General features: G+C 39.4%; 1 protein-coding gene across 1 annotated transcript in view; it reads right to left on the reverse strand.

The window, feature by feature from the left end:
- Positions 1–19,713, reverse strand: part of LOC120538130 — a 35,570-nt gene extending 15,857 nt beyond the window's left edge. The window contains exons 1-8 of the mRNA XM_039767564.1: positions 19,178–19,713; positions 10,857–10,993; positions 10,593–10,773; positions 9,354–9,407; positions 5,650–5,786; positions 5,391–5,565; positions 3,634–3,684; positions 936–1,010 (exon numbers count right to left, since the gene is read on the reverse strand). Coding sequence (XP_039623498.1) covers positions 936–1,010; positions 3,634–3,684; positions 5,391–5,565; positions 5,650–5,786; positions 9,354–9,407; positions 10,593–10,773; positions 10,857–10,993; positions 19,178–19,187 — 820 coding nt within the window. The 5' untranslated portion in view covers positions 19,188–19,713. The remainder of the gene's footprint in view (positions 1–935; positions 1,011–3,633; positions 3,685–5,390; positions 5,566–5,649; positions 5,787–9,353; positions 9,408–10,592; positions 10,774–10,856; positions 10,994–19,177) is intronic.
- Between the last annotated feature and the right edge of the window lie 49 nt (positions 19,714–19,762).

Here is a 19,762-nt window from a genome sequence, read left to right on the forward strand (position 1 = left end):
GGGGTCACCACAGCAGATCATCTTCTTCCATATCTTTCTGTCCTCTGCATCTTGTTCTGTTACACTCATCACCTGCATGTCATCTCTCACCACATCCATAAACCTTCTCTTAGGCCTTCCTCTTTTCCTCTTGCTTGGCAGCTCTATTCTTAGCGTCCTTCTCCCAATATACCCAGCATCTCTTCTCTGCACATGTCCAAACCAACACAATCTCGCCTCTCTGACTTTGTCTCCCAAACATCCAACTTGAGCCGACCCTCTAATGTCCTCATTTCTAATCCTATCCATCTTTGTGACACTCAATGCATATCTTAGCATCTTTAACCCTGCCATCTCCAGCTCTGTCTCCTGCTTTCTGGTCAGTGCCACCGTCTCCAACCCCTATAACATAGCTGGTCTCACTACTGTCCTGTAGACCTTCCCTTTCACTCTTGCTGATACCAATCTGTCACAAATCACTCCTGACACTCTTCTCTACCCATTCCAACCGGCCTGCACTCTCTTTTCTACTTCTCTTCTACAATCCCCGTTACTCTGTACTGTTGATTGTTGTGATGTTGGTTGTTACAAAACACAATTTTACAGGAAAGTGTAATTTCTTTTGAACTGAAACAGGTGATCAGTAGGAAAAATGTGAAATTTGTGTATATAGTATCATCATTATTAGATGCCGTTCACTCCTGTATAGTACTTGTTGTCGTGTTCATTGTCAGATGTATGCAGTCCCCATTTAAAATCTGCACATGTGAATGTTTATGCAAGTTAATGCTGATACCCTATGTGTTACCCTGATGTAATCTTATCTAACACTGTTTGATGCTGGGGCCGTGTGATTTAAGCACCACAAACAATGGGTAGGGGGGTGTGGGAGCTTTTCCAAATTATGTTTAAGGTTCACTACCAAGTTGTAATTAGAAGATGATAATGAGACTCACTTATTAAAGCTGGACTGGAGGCAAGAGAACGGTCACTGTTGGTCAATTCCTCATTGTTGTCAATGTGCCTCACATCTGAATATGAGAGAGAACAGAGAAAAGCTTGTGTGGGTGCAGACGAAACTTCAGGACATCCGTTATACTGCTTATGAAGATCTAAAGCTACTTTGCCACTCAGTTGTTCACCCCAAAATTAAGTCCATTTCAAACAGAACAAGTCAGGTTGGGAAAATACTCACAATATTTATGGCACATACAGTATAAAACAAATTATTTTGAATAGGACAAACTAATGTTTAAATAAATATTAACACAATATTAGACAATACATAAAAATATTTTGAGATTTATTAAAAGGAGAAGCCAAGTGAATATGGTATTAAGAATAAGCTAGCACTACCACAAAGTTGTGTTTTCTGGTGTCATATTCCTGGGCATGTCACAAACCTTACAGGTGCCAATTTCAAAGGGACAATAGGAAAAGACACTGAGATTTTACCACAGAGTGAACTGCTTGTCCTCTGGAGGACTTTGAGCTAGAAGGATATCTTTGAACTTGCCTCCAACTGGCTAGAAGCCGGACCCCTTCCTGTCTCCAGGGTTTATGACATGGAGCTGATCAGGACATGTGTGTGACCAAGACAGTCTGGTGTATCTAAAGCATAACCTTTCATCCTCTTCTTACTCTTTCTTATGAACATACGGTCTGCGGTGGGTTTGTGCCGTGCTCAGGATTTGTTTCCGGCCTTGTGCCCTGTGTTGGCTGGTATTGGCTCTGGCAGACCCCCATGACCCTGTAGTTAGGATATAGCGAGCTGGATAATGGATGGATGGATGGATGGATGAACATATGGCACAGGGGAGCTCTGTTGTGGATCCCCAACTCTGTTTGACACCTGGGTTTTTACACTGGTCAGTTGATTATTAGTACAAACTGTTTAAAGCTGCCAAAAGTAAAAAGATGGAGAAATAACGGTACTGACAAAAGTACAGCACGACAAAACTATAAACTTAAGTGAAGATGAATTTGTCCATCAGACCTGAAGTCTAAAACTCTTCACATGAGTTTTTAGGTTATGTTGATAATTGAATTGAAGAAGCAATACTGTATAAACTGCACAGTGTGGAGCAGAGATGACAATAAAACCTGCGAAAGCTCCAACCATTCTGGACACGAAGAGCCTGTGTGCCCTCTAAAGTCAGTCAATCAGTCATAGAGCTGTGTCATTCAGATAGCTTGTGTATGGAAGAAATAGTAGTCATGTGTGCTGGACCCATAAACAGGCCTTTGAATAAAAACTGTGGAAGTCTGGAAGAGTTTAGAGGGTCACAATACAAAAATGGGGGTAGTTACTGTTGTCCATTTATCACATCCTTTACTAGAATTGATTTTAAAGGGACACAAGGGACAGATTAAATGATACACAAAGACCAACATGGCCGTCTATTTCTGCTTCATCTCTTCCACCTCCTACAGGATCAAATTCTTTGGAACACTCAAAGTGGTCATCTTAATATGCTGCTCAAAAAAATTCAAGGACCACTTTTTAATCCGAGTATAGCATCAAGTCAATGAAACTTCTTGCATATTGATCTGGTCAGCAGAGGGGGTTGTTAATCAGTTTCAGCTGCTTTGGTGCACTAGAGGGGCAACAATGAGACAACCCACTACTCATCTGTTTTTTCACTCGTTTTGCATTTAACTATGGTCAGTGTCATTACTGGTAGCATGAGGCCATACCTGGACCCTACAGAGGTGACACAGGTAGTCCAACTTCTGGAGAATGGCAGGCAAATCAATTTTTGGCATTGCCAGAAGGTTTGCTGTGTCTCCCAGCACAGTCTCAAGGGCATGGAGGAGAGTCCAGGAGACAGACAGACAGTTACTCTAGGAGAGCTGGACAGAACCCCTCGTAGATGGTCCTTAACCCATCAGCAGGATCCACCGGTATCTGCTCCTTTGGCCATGGAGGAACAGGATGAGCACTGCCAGAGCCTACAAAATGACCTCCAGCAGGCCACTGGTATGAATATCTCTGACCAAACAAACAATCAGAAACAAGACTTCATGACAGTGGCCTGAGGTCCTCAAGTAGGCCCTGAGCTCACTGCCCGGCACTGTGGAGCTCAATTGGCATTTACCACAGAATACCAGAATTGGCAGGTTCACCACTGGTGCCCTGTGCTTTTCATAGATGAGAACAAGTTCGCCCTGAGCACATGTGACAGACGTGAAAGGGTCTGGAGAAGCCGTGGAAAACGTTATGCTGCCTGTAACATCGTTTGGTGGTGGGTCAGAGATGGTCTGGGGAGGCATATCCATGGAGGGACGCACAGACCTCTACATGCTAGACAACGGCACCTTGACTGCCATTAGGTATCAGGATGAAATCCTTGGACCCATTGTCAGACCCTATGCTGGTGCAGTGGGTCCTGGGTTTCTCCTGGTGCACGACAATGCCTGGCCTCATGTGGTGAAAGTACGCAGGCAGTTCCTGGAGGATGAAGGAATTGATACCATTGACTGGCCCCCACGCTCACCCTCTCCATAGAGATATGCGGTCTCAAAACAACTAAATCAAACTGTGTCTCTGTGGAAGAGATTACTAAGCAAAGATACATAAATAGAGTAAGTAGGAAACATTGCAATTTCCTTTAAAACCCTGACAGATAAAAATTAGAGACATAAATTTCATACCTGTTATCTGTATTTCTACAATTTGCATATGTGGGCTTTGAGTGCAATTACCTGCAAAATAAACAGACACATTTTTGGTTATCCGGTGGTTCAGTGGAAGCGCTGCTGCCTTGCAATAAGGAGACTGGGGTTCAACTGTCGGGTTCTCTCTGTTCTTGTGTCCATCTGGGTGAACTGCCATTGCTAAATTGGCCCTGATGTGTGTGTGTGTGTTCACCCTGCAGTTGACTGTCTAGGTGTTGTTCCAGCCTTGTGATTGCTAGGATAGGCTCCAGCTTCATTATGATCCTGCTCTCGATAAGTGGTGTAAGAAGATGAATTTTAATTATTGACCTAAGCCTTGTCATAAAAGAATACAAATATTGTGTTTAGACGGTTGCTGAGTAAATCATATATCGACTAAGGTAGAAAATTCAAGGAAACCAGGGGTCAAAATAACCATTTTATAACTTTTTAATTAGTATAATTTTCACATTAAGGACAGTTTAAAGAGCAGCTCTAAATTAATATAAAAAAAGTGAGTGATGGTGGGTCTGGGTGGCAGGTTGGGGTCAAAAATAAAGAAATGCTGTGCTGGTTTTTGCTTTGAGCTAAAACTATTCATGAAGGCTCTGGTTACCTGCAACCCTAAAACTGCCTATCACCGGCTAAGTAAATTATGAATCAATGGAAAGCTCATGAGCAACACCTCCCTATACATATGGAATACCATCTGTGCCAAAGTGAAATGAATAAGATGACAATTATAAAATAAATAATTGCATGCAAAAGTGAGTCGCGAAGGTACCTTACCCAAGTGGGAGGCCCCAAGTGGACAGGAAGGCATCCCAGCCAAGAGAGGGAAGGATATCGCACCTAGACAAGACTTCCCTAATGGATGGACGGAGATCCCAACCAAGAGAGAAGACTGTTCCTTACCTAGATGGGAAGCCTTAGGCAAATGAGCAGACATATTTGTAGCATCTCTCATCAGTGCATGCTCCCAACTTCCTCCTCCTTCCCTGGCCAGAATAGAAGAGGAGGACAGGGAAGGACTGTCTCTGGGAGATGTTTATTCCCCCCAGTCGCTAGATGGCCTCGATACTGGCGCCCATTTGGGAACCAGCAGGGAATGCTGGGAATTGTAGTCTGGCAGCGCAGCCTTGCTGGGGCTCTTGAGTGCCACAAGAGGGCGCTGCAGGGAAATGTACTCCCTGTTACATGGGACTTCCATGTGACACCAAAGTACTCCTGGGTCTTCAATAAACAAGACCACACTGCCTTGTCCAGGTGAGTTAGAGATGGGAGGAAGGAAAGCAACACTCGACGAGGGCAGTGCAGTGGTGAGAGAGGGGAAGGAGACATAACTTGTGCTAGTGGGTTTTGTGCTTCATTTACAAGGTATTTCTATAATAAACACCTTTTGATTTGAACCCTGGACTGTATTGTGTCTTCGTGTTTGGGGTTCTCTGGCGCCCCCTAACCAACACACCCTACAGATAATCTAACCTCCAGGTTTATAAGAAGAGACTCCTTGTAGCTCCTGAGGCAGAAAAAGACAACATGTACATTTTTTGTTAGACTTTCACCAGATCCCGATATTAAATCAACCTGCTTAGCTTCAACAGTATGCTCAAGCAGAGAAAAGAAAAAGATTCCAATAGTTGTGAAGGTTGGTGGGTTGTCAGTGCTGCATTAAAAGAAGTTTCAAACACAACATTTTCTCTGAGGTGCTGTGAATCTTCTGAAAATGAACTTACATGAAATTAGAAATCTACCTTGCAAAAGCTCGTCCTTAAGGTTTTGGAGTTTTGGGTAATATCGCACAACAGCATCCTCAAATAGTGCTTCCCAGAAATGACGGATCTTCTTTGGTTCTGTTCTTTCCAGCCCATCTAAAAACTTATAAATGGCCAAAACTCTCTTCTTTTTATTCGTGGTATCAATTATATCCTATTTAACAAAGGCAAACATTGTCATTAGTGTGATGATTTTTGAGATTTAAGAAAAAAATCAACACTTCCTAAAGCATCTGACCTGATATATGTCTTCTGAAATAAAAGAATGGTCTCTTAACTGGTTTAGCAGTATGTGAGGTTCATCTATCAGTGAGATAGCAGATTTCTTCTTGTGGAAAAAGACCAGCAGCTGATCATTAGGTATACCATTAATGCCTAGAAAATGGAAAGGAAGAAATTGGAATGACTGTGATCTGCAGTGAACAAAAAGGCTTACCTTCTGAAGTAAAAGATAAGGTTGTCCAAGCTCACTCAGTCTGATTATACAGTCACGGGAGGCAGTTTCCAATTCTGGGAGCTTCAAGTCAACACAATAAAAGTATGTGGTACATTTCACTACACCTCTTTGTGATGTGTGGTCAGGAAACAGTAGAAAAGCTCAAGAGTTTGGCCGAGACACCCTAGATGCGTTAAAATATGTCTTCTGTTCATCTGAATGCGATTTTCATAGAGAAGACCTGCCTAATGAGGTCTTCTAGAGGAAGCTAAGGGTCAACCTTTTTATACATTACGTATTCAGTGGACAGCAGTCCATAGAGAGAAAGATACTGATAAAGGTCTTGTAGAGCATTAGAAAAAAGAAAGCTATTAATCCTTCTACTGATTTTAGGGCAGAAATAAAAAGTTTATGAAAGCATGGAAAGTTTACGGCATACAGTAGGATCTCACTAGTGCTTGGAATGTCCCACAGTGGCCAAACATGATAATTAGTTGAAATGCCAAGCAGAGGTTTTTACGGAACAACACTAAAGATAAACAGTATAGTTTCTAAATGCCCTCAAAGACAATAAAATGCCTTAAATTAACATTCATGTACTTTTTTACATTATTATTATTTAAAGTACTGTACAGTACATACTTAAAAACCTATAAAAAAATACAATTATTTATTTTGAATACAACCCATGAAACAAAAAATTAACACTCAAACCCCAACCAACTCTATGAGCTGTTTGACAAGGCAACCCATGTGAAAATTTTTTATGCAGAATAAACTAGTAAATTAAATGAAAGACTCAGTGTGCTTATGTTACAGTTACATAAGTGAATTCTTCATAAGTCAACTTTTTTCTGATCTTTACAAAAAAGATTTTCTCTAATTAAAGTTAATATAGACTTTCCCAAAGAGTTATTGAAGGAGGATTAAGATTCTTGCAGTTGAGCGGAATCAGTCTTCTTGCAGGTAGTTTCGCACAGGATACTAGAATGGATTTTCTGCAGAACACTATTATTTCATCTGTTATTACTTCAAATATTGTTGTTAAATTAAGTGAGGTGTGATTTTAGGTCCCAGGATGTTTGACCTGTTTGCCTGAAACAGTTTAAGTGTAGAACATTTCCAAAACATGTGACATATTCTTTGAGCTACGGCTTTCAGCAGGATTTTAACATCATTACTAAGAAGTGACCTTTAAAAGGCACATTCTTGTAAGCCTTTATTTTTCACAGGAAAATGGAGATTGATACTTGCAGTAAATTAATTTTCTGTATATTCAACAAATATTGCTAATAATGGCACTAGCTGAGTAGATTTTTTTAATATAAACTCCCATTGGATAACCATCTGGACATGCAGTTTTCACGCTTCCCATTGTGTTTATAGTATCATGTATTACAAATAGGTAGAGGTTTATCACATTAATCTTTGCAACAACAACAACAACATTTATTTATATAGCACATTTTCATACAAACAGTAGCTCAAAGTGCTTTACATATTAAAGAATAGAAAAATGAAAGACATAATTATAAAACAAAATAAAATTGCAGAGAGCATTTGTAATTTATCAGGAAAGTCCTTAGCTTAATCAGCCCTTTCTTCTGACTGATGAATACAATAACCTGTAGTATTTCTTAAGTTTATTAATTATTTCTTTATTCTTCCTGATTTTATTTCCCACTATACTGTTGATCACAATAGTTGCATTCCATAATTCTGGTTCATGTATATGTTGTGCTAAAATGAAATTGGTCTTTTCCAAAATTAGTGTTGATTGGTGAAATTGAAAAGTGTTAATCGATAAACTTCTATGCCGAATATTTTCTTTGGAATTCATTATGTAGCTGACTTAGACAAATATTTTTTCTAGTGTCCCATGATGCATTGTACAACCAGTGTGACAACACAGAGCTGTAGCAGAAATGTTATAACTTTTAAGCATGTGTAATGTAAGATATTGCCAATGTGCTTCAGGCATCCATGATGACACAACCCAATCAGCACTCCAGTCTGATCCAGCCCATCTTGCGTATTTAAAAAAAAAACACTTCCAGTATTTTCATTTGAGGGGTACATTAGCTGACCATATTGAGAATATTATGAGTACTGCCACCGGATATATAACATTGATCTCTTTACCTGACAGTGCAGCACCACATGGCTAATTTGTGCTGCAGCTGCAACCTAAAACTACCCTTAAAAAGTCCTCCCCATCTGATGAAAAACACATGTGACCCTGTGCAATAAAAATGAAAGGCGTATTACTGTTTACAAGGTGATTCTTTCTTGTTTATGGATGAAAAGAGTGCAACACATCTGCACAGATACATGGGAAACAAAAAAAAAATGTCCCGGTTGTGTCTGGACCTGCGATTTCAAAAAATGGAACAAGCCAGTCCCATGCCACACGGCTAATGTGTGACCCAAGATTGGAACTTTGTGAGTGCAATAATATTGACAGCATATATAATATATATTTTTACTGTTTGATTGTATGCGGCCATTTGTTGTATTTTGTTTGTGGTATTCGATTTGGCTGCATCGTTTGTTTTTTTAAGGTATATTTGCTCAGTGGTTAACACTGCTGCCTCCAAGCACAGAAAACATTTCTCACCACAGTAATCATTTCGGCATAGTTGGCAGATGCTTCACTAGCCCTCAGGTACACTTAAAAGATCACTGCATCATTGTAAACCACTCAAAATTAGATCAGCTCTTCCTTCCCTTCGAGTTTGTCAAAGTTCACAAACATTTCCGTGATTTTGTCGAACGGACGGCACAACAAATTTTGCAGTGTTCCCTTATTGCTATTTTTAATGTTCATCATGTTGAGAATGTGACCAACAGATAAGCTGCTCTGTTTCCTTGGTCACCAAAAGACTGAACAGCCAACCAATTCCTATAAAGAGCATCATATGACATTCTTAAATGTTCCTAACTAGATATAGAAATCTTGCTAATTAGCTCAAATGCCATTACCCTGAGGTTGTGGGTTCAAATCCCACTACTGGCACTGTGTGACCATGACCAAGTCACATGACCTGCAGGTCAGGTGAGGTCAGCTTGATCAGTAGATGTTGTAGCTGCAGTTTATATAAGGTGGTGTCACAGTTGTGGCTTGAGATCTGTTATTGGTTGGAGTGCTCCTCAGTGGTTGCATGTGATAATTGATAGATCAGTTAATTATTATTAATTATTATTATATATAAATTATATGTTGTATATAATCATGTGACCTGAACTAAACATAGCATGAATTATTGATGTCCTGTCAAACTGTAAAGTCCCTGTTGAAATCTACTTACAACCTTCACTATGGTTTGATTTTCAAAATGTATTTTTCAAAGGGTGTTAAGAGACACTAAGAGCGAAACAGAAATCACGACTTGTGGAGGTCTGGAAAGAAATAATTGAACAGAAAAGAAAACAAAAAGTTGTGTTTTTACTTGATAATTGGAGAGGAAGACAGGAAGCACATATTGTGTGAAACAAGGCTGGAGTACCTGAGATCATCTCCGTTTCTTCATTTCCTGCATGTGTGTTCTGACTGCAATCATCTGTAAAATAAATTAGCACATTTTCAGTAATTTACTTGAACCTGTCCATGACAAGATAGCATTGCATTGAGCCAAGCTGAAGAATGGAAGACTCTAGAAGTCAATAAACAGCATAATTCTGGGGTCTGTGAAGAACCACCTTGTTACTTTTCAGTTAAAATGTTTCAATCACCTCCTTCATATCTCACAGGCATGCAAGACACAGATTTCAATAATCAAATGAAGGTGTTGGTATACAAGTGTATCCTGCAATGAACTTCTTCTACCTGTAGGTTTCTACCTTGTGTTTGATATTAAAATAGATTTTAGCTTTTTGCGACCATGAAACAGGATAATGCAGAATAAGTAAACTAAATTGATGGAATTTCCAAGAGAAACAGCTCCTTTCATACTTAGGCTGTGTTCAGTAAATAGTTCCATTTATACTACAGAAAGTCATTATTTAAAATAGGGTTATGCAAAGCAAGACAGGTTAGGTGTTCATTTAATTTGTGATTTTCTACATGTCATCTCCATTTTCTCTGTAATACCTGTATTTGCTTCCAAATGGCTGGCCCATAAAAATAAGTTGAAGTGTTAAAGTTTTACAAGTGATGTAAAATTACACATTGTGGTACACTTGGCTCAAATTTTGGACCAGGCACTGTATGTTCAGTTTGTATATATTTCCCATGTCTAGGAAGGTGTTTCTCCAGATAATCAGTCCATTCTTTACATTTATATAGCGATTTTCTCAATACTCAAAAGTGCTCACCACATAGGGTGGACCGCAAAGCAGCAGCACCACAGGCCAAAAGCATGTCTGTCAAGTAAACTGCCAGTTCTAAACTGGCTGGTGTGCGTGTGCTTCAGTGTGTCTGTGTGTGTGTGTGTGTGTGTGTGTGTAAGCCAGGTCTGGGGTGAGTTCCCACCTTGTGCTTCATGCTGCTTAGATAAGGTCTGGCTGCCACATATAGAATTGTGCAATTCAGGTACAGTTGTAAAAATAGAGATTTATCCGTAATAGCCTAACTCATCATTAAATACTGACTGTAGAACAAGCCAACTGCTTCATATTCATGTTGTTTAATATAGAATAAAGTAATTAAGTATTTACTTATGGAAATGCTTATACATAAACTAGCACTCTTATTTTATCTAACCCCTAATGATAAAAATGAACACATTGTAAAACAATAAACCTACTTTTAAAAGCTTCGAAAATTGTGTCTTTAAGTTTTCCAAGTTCTGGATAAAACTTCATAATGTCATCCTCAAATACTAATTCCCAGAAGCGACGAATTTTCTTTGGTTTTTTGTCTAACCGACACAAAAATGTATAAATAGAGATGATTTTCTCCTTTTTCTCTGAGGTATTAAGTATGCCCTGTAAAACAAAGGCACACATTGTAATCAGTGTAATATCTGAAGCTCTTCTATAAAATTCACAATTATCAGTGCAATATTCACCTGATACTTGTCTTCTGGAAGGATGTAATTATCTCTTAACTGGTTTAGCAGTATAAGAGGTTCGTCTATCAGCGAGATCTCGGTCTTCTTCATGCAGAAAAATGACTGCAGCTGTCCATCTGTTAACTCATTAATGCCTAAATAATTCGATTAAAAAAAATCAGGATGACAATGATCTGAAATCTACAAGACATTTACTTATTTCATGGGAGTCAGCAGAGAATTATGTGTGAGAATCATAAAAAAAAATAATAAAAGCATTTGAGTGAGAGTGGGCTGCATCAAATATTATTTATTTTGATTTTCAGGAATTTTTTTCACATTATGTTTGGGAAAGTAAGGCTTTATTGTGGGAGGAAGTTTATCTGATTTAAGTAATGTTAGAGCTGCCAGAGCTTGGGCTGCTGCTGTTTTTAGTTTAAATAAATTACCTTGATACACCAATAACTAACAAGCTGGTTAAATTAACTAAACACTGAACTAAGAAGATAGCCCAGAGAAACCAGAATTGCTTCTGGTGTCAGTTGAAATTGAATGTAGTTGTAAAATATTACACTTACCTTAAAATAAATTGCATACAGTTTTGGTTGTAGGGCTAGAAAAGACACAGCAGCGCTATGGTATGAAGCTCAGTGGACTGGCAGATAATCTGCAATTTGTCGAATCATCACAGAGGAACTTGGGCAGCATACAGGCTTGAGCAGATTGAAATTGAAACATTTGTGTGAAATGTACCCCCTTAACGAGTTTCCAGCTATGTCCCTGTGTAATTATTGAATTCATTTTAAAATAACAGTCTTAATCGACTACACTAATTTCTTTCATAACTGTAAAAACATCAATAATATCATCTCGTAACCTATATTTGCTTACCCTGAAAAGGCTCAGCTCTTTTAATCTTTCCTCGTAAATCATCCTCAATAGCCATGGAGTCAGCCTAGTCGCTCTTCTCTGGGCCTTTTTCTTGTGCTGCTATGTCATTTTTGTAGCCTGGAGACCAAAACTACACACAGTACTCCAGATGACACTTCATCAATGTGTACTTGTAGACTTGTACTCCACACATCAAGGCGCTATATAACCTGACATTCTGTTAGCCTTCTTAATGGCTTCTGAACACTGTCTGGCAGTTGTATAGTGATGAGTCCACTACAACTCCTAAATCCTTCTCATAAGGTGTACTTTTGAGTTTCAGACCTCCCATTGTGTATTCAATCTTTATATTTACTGACATTAAATTTAATTTGTCACAAATTTCCCCAAGCCTGTATGCTGTCCAAGTCCCTCTGTGATGATTCAAAGGATTTGTGATTATCTGCCAATCTACCTATCTTGGTATCATCTGCAAACTTAACCAGCCTGTTACTTATATTCATATCTAAATCATTTATATATATTACAAATGGCAGTGACCCTAACACTGACCCATGCTGGACCACCACTCTTAACATTAGCCAATTTTGATACAGTTCCTCGCACCATAACTCTCTGTTTCCTATGTCTGAGCCAATTCTGCACCCATCTAAAAACAACACCCTGAACTCCATAACAGGTTAGGTGGATTGGCAATGCCAGATTGGCCCTATTGTGTGTATGTGTTCTTCCAGCAATGGACTGGCACTCCATCCATGGATTGTTCTTGCTTTTTGCCAAATGCTAGCTTGTATAGGCTTCAGCTTCCACATGACCCTGCTCAGAGTAATCTGGTTTGGAAAGTGGATGGATGATTCTGTAGTATATCTGAGTAATATTTCTATTAATGTTAATCGATTAATGTCACCATTCATTTTACCGAAACAGCCTGCAATCTAAGAGTTATCTTTGACTCTAGCATGCCATTTAATGCTCACATTACAAAGTTGTCTAAATCATGTTTCTTTCATCTTTAAAATATTGGGGAATTAAGGTGTTTTCTAAATAAGCAGGATTCTGAGAAATTAATTCATGCCTTTATTTCTAGTATTATTGACTACTGCAATTTGGCATTCACTGGATGTTCAAACTGTTCTCTATACAGCTTCCAGTTAATCCAAAATGCTGCTGCAAGAATTATTACAAGAACAAGAAAATACGAACACGTAACTCCAGGTCTTAAATCCTAACATTGCTCACGGTTAAGTTTAGGGAAGATTTCAAAATCCTCCTTTTAATATACAAAGCCATAAATGGCCAAGGTCCGGCTTACTTGTCTGAACTTATCATGACTTACAAACCAGAGCGTACATTAAGATCTCAAGATGACAGTCTGCTTGTGTTTCCAAGGATTAATAAAATAATAGTGGGAGGTCAAGCTTTTAGTTACAGGGCCCCTAAACTATGGATTGGTCTGCCTGCTACTATAAGAGATGCCCCTTCGGTCTCAGCTTTCAAATCCCGGCTGAAGACTCACCACTTCAGTTTAGCACACCCTGACTAGAGCTGCTGATTAACTGTACAGACTGCATCTCTGCATGTTGTTAGTCATTAGCACTAATATATAAGTAATATAATAGTTCTCATTTTTTACTAACCATCTCCTCATCTGTTTCTCTTCTCGGTACTCAAGTGTGGCACTTGGTGCCCACTGCCTACCTGCCAAGTTGTTTTGCCCGCCTAAGGTAAAGTCATCTCTGATGGAGGATCACAGGAATCATCAGGTAGAGGGGTCCTTTCATTGGATTGGCTGTCCCAGCACTGACTCACCTGTGGAATGGCCAGTAGGGGGAGGCAGCTTGATGGCCAAGGGCTCCAGGACACTGAACAAATCCAAATCTTATTATGTGATATCATTGACTGTTGAATTCTGCTCTGTACTTGTGATATTTCTTTTGTATTGATGGTTACTTGTGTTCTGTTCTGTGTATTGTATTGTATTGACCCCCTTCTTTTAGACACTCACTGCACATCAAACCTACCTGGAAAGGTGTCTCTCTTTGAGCTGCCTTTCCCACGGTTTCTTCCATTTTTTTTTTCCCTACAAGGGTTTTTTTTGGAGTGTTTCCTTGTCTTCTTAGCAAATTAAGGCTGAATAGGCTGTCAAAAGGCAGGGTCTGTTAAAGCCCATTGTGGCACTCATTGTGTGATTTTGGGCATACAAAAATAAACTGCATTGTATTGTATTGTAATGTGCTGTAATAGATTAGGGTTTTCTCACACCCTGGCACCCTCAGACACCACGTCAGACACCAGGTAAAAGTCCAATAATGAAATTTATTATAATACTAATGTGCACAAAGCACCCTCCACTCCCAAATACTCCAATAACAATAATAACAAATCCTCCAAACTCCCAGACGCTTAGCCACCCTGCCTCCCAACTCAGCTCATTGCCTGGGAGTTCCCACAGTCCTTTTATATTCCTTGACCCGGAAGTGTTTGTCCCTCAGTCCATGTGACTTTCTATCACTTCCGGGTCAGGTAAAACTTCTCTTTTTCTTCATCCCGGAAGCACGTCATTTCTTCTGTCCATGTGAGTGGGACGTACTTCCGGAGTGTAGGGAAAATAGTCCCTGGGCCTCCCTGCAGCGACTCCTGGCGGCCCCCATGGTATCCAGTAGGGCACCTCTACGCTGCAAGGAGGGCTCCATCTGGCGGCCTGGAGGTATTGGCCGGGATACATAGCCGGCCATATCTTACAGTGCCCATTAATGAAGCAGATTCCAGGTATGCTTTCTCAGGTGTGAAGCTTTACATTTTATGTTATGAAAATTGTCACATTATTTCCTTTCTTTCTTGAGAGCAAATTGAACTGGTTTTAAACATTTTGAAGTTTATGTTCACACCATACGTCACTGACGAAGACCTTTAATTTTTCACTTGAACTTTTTGTTTTAGGTTCTCATAGTGCATAAGAGAAAACTAAATTTTCCTCTTGGGACAATAAAATTGAATTGAAGGTTAAATGTATAATGGGAAGATAAGTAATTGCCTCCCAGAACAAATGCCTTTGCATTTTTAATACTCTTTATTTCACCATTTTTATACCTTTATTCTAGTGTGTTAGTGAACATAATTTACAATTTGATATGAATACAGTTTCAATTATTGTAAAGTTTAATGGTTTTTACCTGCTAGCATTGTAATTAATCCTGGAAAAGGTGTAGCCCATTTTCTGCAGATACATGCTGGAACTCAGCTTCCGAATATTCATATTTGGTAAATACTCTTTAATCTTTTTTATTTACTCTTTCAAGAAACAGACTGGAATATATTTTTTCATCAGACAGACTTAGAGACATATACTTCAGACCTATACAGACCTATACTGTGCTGTCATATATTAATTACGGTGTGGACAATGTCACTGTCAACAAAAGGATTAAGGTCTACCCAAATGAGAAACCATGGATGAATAGTGAAGTCCAACAGCTGCTCAGGGAAAGGGACACCTCAGCCCATAGAGCTGCCAGAGATAACCTCAAGAAAGGCATCAAGTCTGCTAAACTAATGTACAAACAACGGATTTAAGGAGGACTTTGACAGTAACTCAAACTCACAGTGGATGTGGCAAGGCATCTGATTAATCACGGATTACAAAAAGAAAAATGACATACAATACACACTGGCCAATAAAAATGCAAACCTAGCAGAAGAACTTAACAGTTTCTTTGCACAGTTTGACAAGGACAATAACCAGCCTCCAATCAGGTTCGAGCTGACCGGAGACCCACAGCCTGTGGTTGTACACATACATGATGTGCGGCAGGCACTCGAAAACATCAATACAGGGAAGGCAGCAGGTCCTGATAATGTGCAAGGACGTGTGCTCCTGGCCTGCGCTGACCAATTAGCGGAGGTATTTACACACATATTCAACCTCTTTCTCTTCTCAGGTGTAGTCCCCTTGTGCCTGAAATCCACAACCATTGTACCTGTTCCCAAAAAACCGAGGATAACCTGTCTTAATGACTATTGACCAGTCGCTCTAACCCCTGTCATCACAAAGTGCTTTGAACGACTGGTAATCACCCACATCAAAGCCTCCATCCCAGCTGATCTAGACCAATACCAGTTTGCCTATCGGTCAAACAGATCAACTGAGGACGCCATCTGTGTGGCTCGACATGCTGCCCTCTCGCACCTGGAAAAGCCCAACACCTATGTCGTGATGCTCTTCATTGACCACAGCTCTGCTTTTAACACCATCATACCTAACCAGCTGATCCAAAAACTCTATGCACTAGGACTTGCTCCGTCCATATGCAACTGGTTACTGGATTTTCTCTCCAACCGCCCCCAGTCTGTCAGGATGGGCATACACACATCCTCCATCCTTATCCTGAGCACTGGAGTGCCATAAGGACATGTACTAAGTCCCCTTCTCTATGCACTCTTCTCCACCAATTAAACATTATTGTTAAATTTGCTGATGATACGACTGTCATTGGGCTTGTAACAGACAACAATAAAGCTTCATATAGGGAAGAGGTTCAGAATCTGACAGTATGGTGCAACATCAACAACCTGGTCTTAAATACCAAAAAGACCAAACAAGTTATTCTGGACTTTAGGACCACTAAAAAGACCAATCACAGTCCAATAACAATCACTGTAGATGCTGTGGAGAGAGTTTCCAGCTTTAAGTTTCTAGGAGTCACCATCTCAGAGGTCAACAACTTGGCTATAATAGGCAAAGCACAACAACGCCTCCATTTTCTCAGGAAGCTAAGGAGAGCTGACCTCGTCCAGAAGCTGCTGGTTAATTTCTATAGGTGCACTGTAGAGCGCATCTTAACTAACTGCATGATGGCCTGCAGGTACAACAGCTGCACCAAGGCTGCTAAAGAAGCCCTGCAGTGGGACGTAAAAACAGCAGAGGCCATTATTGGGACTGAACGGCCATCACTCGAACTCTCGTATAAGACTCGCTATGTTAGAAAGACCAAAAACATTCTCAAGGACAAAACTCATCCTGGAAATTCTTTGTTTGAGCTCCTCCTGTCAGGAAGACGCTTTAGGTCAATCCACGTACGCACAAACAGACTAAAGAAGAGCTTTTTCCCATCTGCCATAACCTTTCTGAACTCTGAATCTCCTCAGTCTGAGATAATTTTTAATTGAACATGTGCAATAAGTTATATTGGTAATGTGCAATATAATAATGTAATACAATATAGAATATGTAATGTACTATTCATTAACAGTTTATTCTGCTGTACTTTGAGCAATAATAATTTTCTCTGGTTACTTGGTCACTTAACACCGTATATGACATATTTGGAATTATTTGACTTTTCTTGAAATGCACCTTGGGGCTGTCACAAAAAGTCATTTCGCTGTGTTACACAATGACAATAAAGTGCTTGAACTTGAATTGCTAGGCTTTGCATTAAATATAACACACGTGAAGTAAAGCTGCCTTGCCTCTGAGGTTTCATTCTGCACATGCCGGTTAAATAACACTTACCTTGGGAGATTGCTTATGAAGTCATGTTTATGTAACACACTAGGAAAGCTACTTATCTCCTGAGATTTTATTATAAAGCACACCCTGGTTAAATAATGCAGAACCTCTGAGGCTACATATGAACAAGCAGCTACTTGCCATTTTTGCATTTTTTTGTTCGAGTTTATAACCTTAAGCACAATAGTAAATCACACTAACTCTAAAATTCCTTATATGAGGGATGTTCAAAAGGTTTCCACACTTTTTTGTGACTAATTTATTAAGAATTTCAAAAACAAATGACATCACTTTTCTACATAGTCACCTTCCTTTGCAATGCAATTTCCCCAGCGTTGTACCAACTTTTTACTGCCCAATTACTACTCCTCTCGCATTCACTGTTTCCAATGAAAATATAACAGTGCAGAAACCTTTTGAATGTCCTTTGTATATACGAGGGATATCCAGAATAAAAGGTTACAAGTGCCCTGGAGGGTGCAGGGAATTTTTTTTTTTTTCCAAGGTTGGCATACCTGCGTGTAGGGGGGTCCTAACGGTCAAAATAAGCCCGGGACCGTGTCAGTCACTTGTGAAATGTCATCACAGCAAGTGAGTTCGTCAACCACTGCTGAGGCTGTTTGCTCCACCTACTGCCGATGCGAGATTCGTTCAGTCATCAAGTTCCTCACTTTGAGTCACGAATCCGCGGACAAGATCCATCGTCAACTTGTGGAAACCAAACTGAAAGAATTCTTGGGTGGGAAACGTTTTTCCAGCAATGAGGAGGTGAAAGAGACAGTGGAGAAGTGGCTTTCGGAGGTGGAGCGGAGAGTATTCGACAAGGGAATAAAGAAGCTGGTGCCCAGGCTGAAGAAGTGCATCGAAGTTGACGGCGATTATGTTGACAAATAAACATATATTTTGGAACATACCCTGTAAATTTGGTTGAAATATATTCATTTTTTGATTTTTAACAGATGCTGTAACCTTTTTTTCTGGATATCCCTCGTATAACTAATTCATCTCATAAAGACAAAATTGGTCTTTGAGACTAAAAGCAGTCATTTGAAGTCAGATTAGTGGTCCCCACTGCTCTTCCACCATCAGTTAGATATGAGACTGTTGTGAATCTGTCTGAGTTGAGAATTTAACATCTGTCTAAACTCTTAACCCGATAAAATGCCTACAATAGTGAAATGTAATTTTGTTTACAAAAATATGAAATAATGTTTTATACACACATGTTTAAATATAGTTATTATAAAAATATAAGTAATATGTATTTCATCCATCCATATCCTAACTACAGGGTCACATGGGATTGCTGGAGCCAATCCCAGCCAACACAGGGCGTAAGGCAGGAAATAAACCCCGGGCCGGACGCCAGCTCACAAACACAGGACAATTTAGAATCACCAGTGCACCCAACCTGCATGTCTTTGGACTGAGGGAGGAAACTGGGAAGCGAACCCGGTCTCCTAACTGCGAGGCAGCAGCGCTACCCACTGTGCCACCGTGCCGCCTATTTGTATTTCATAATCCTGTAAAAGAAAGCACACCCACCAAGATCATCACTGACCATCAGGTAAGGTGCTTTGTGTTGTTCATCATGGCACCAGATAGGGACAACATGTTGCATGTTGGGTGGATAATAAATTCACTCCACTACTGCAATTTTTTTAAAAAGCAAAGCGTCTATTCTGTTATTCAACAACAGCTCACAGCTACTGTTATCAAAGACTTTTGGGATAAGAGCTATTTGTTATTTGTCACATCCTACATGTAACGCCTGAAATGATATCATATAGTGTTTCAGTCACACCATTAAAGCATTGAAGTGTTAATTCTGAAGCACTCACTTAAACACACAAAAGTTAACAGCTAAAGTGCAATTTTAACAAATAGAGTTTGTCCTTGTTTACTAAAAGATTTGAGATTAAAAAAAACAAAGACTTACTGTTTTCCATGGTGTGGATGGAAGAATTTAAATATTCAGTCTTCAGACTAAGGCTTTACCTTTATTATTAATGATATTTCTTACAGATTGTAGTAAAATATCTAATCATGTATTGTTCAATTCAATTCCTTTATTTTACATGAAACTTCTCTTCCGGCTTCTTCCTTCCTTCAGGTTCTTGCCCGCCTTTGGATCTTCTCCAGTTCCAGTGCACATTTACATAGTGCCTGCTACTGGCTAATCTACAATTATGTGAATATATTAAGTGGCAGGTAAGTTAACCCTAGACTTTCTCTTGACATTTGCAGGCTTCCTTTATGTCTTCACTATTTTCTTATAGCTTCTAGTATTTTTCACTTTTCCTTGCGATATTATTTTAATTATATGGTATAAAGAAAGGAAGTTTTTATTTGAAGAAAATGCCAAAGTTCAAGCTAGAAACAGCCCAGTTGTTAATCCGATGATGTCTGTTTAAATCCTGTGAGAGAATAAAGGGAATAATCAAGGAGTAATATAGTTATTTAGAGGTAATATAGTTATAGGTATGCAGTAAACAATAAAAAGAAATGTATGGTTTTCATCTTT

This window comes from Polypterus senegalus, chromosome 10, assembly GCF_016835505.1.
Source record: "Polypterus senegalus isolate Bchr_013 chromosome 10, ASM1683550v1, whole genome shotgun sequence".
NCBI classification, from domain to species: domain Eukaryota; kingdom Metazoa; phylum Chordata; class Cladistia; order Polypteriformes; family Polypteridae; genus Polypterus; species Polypterus senegalus.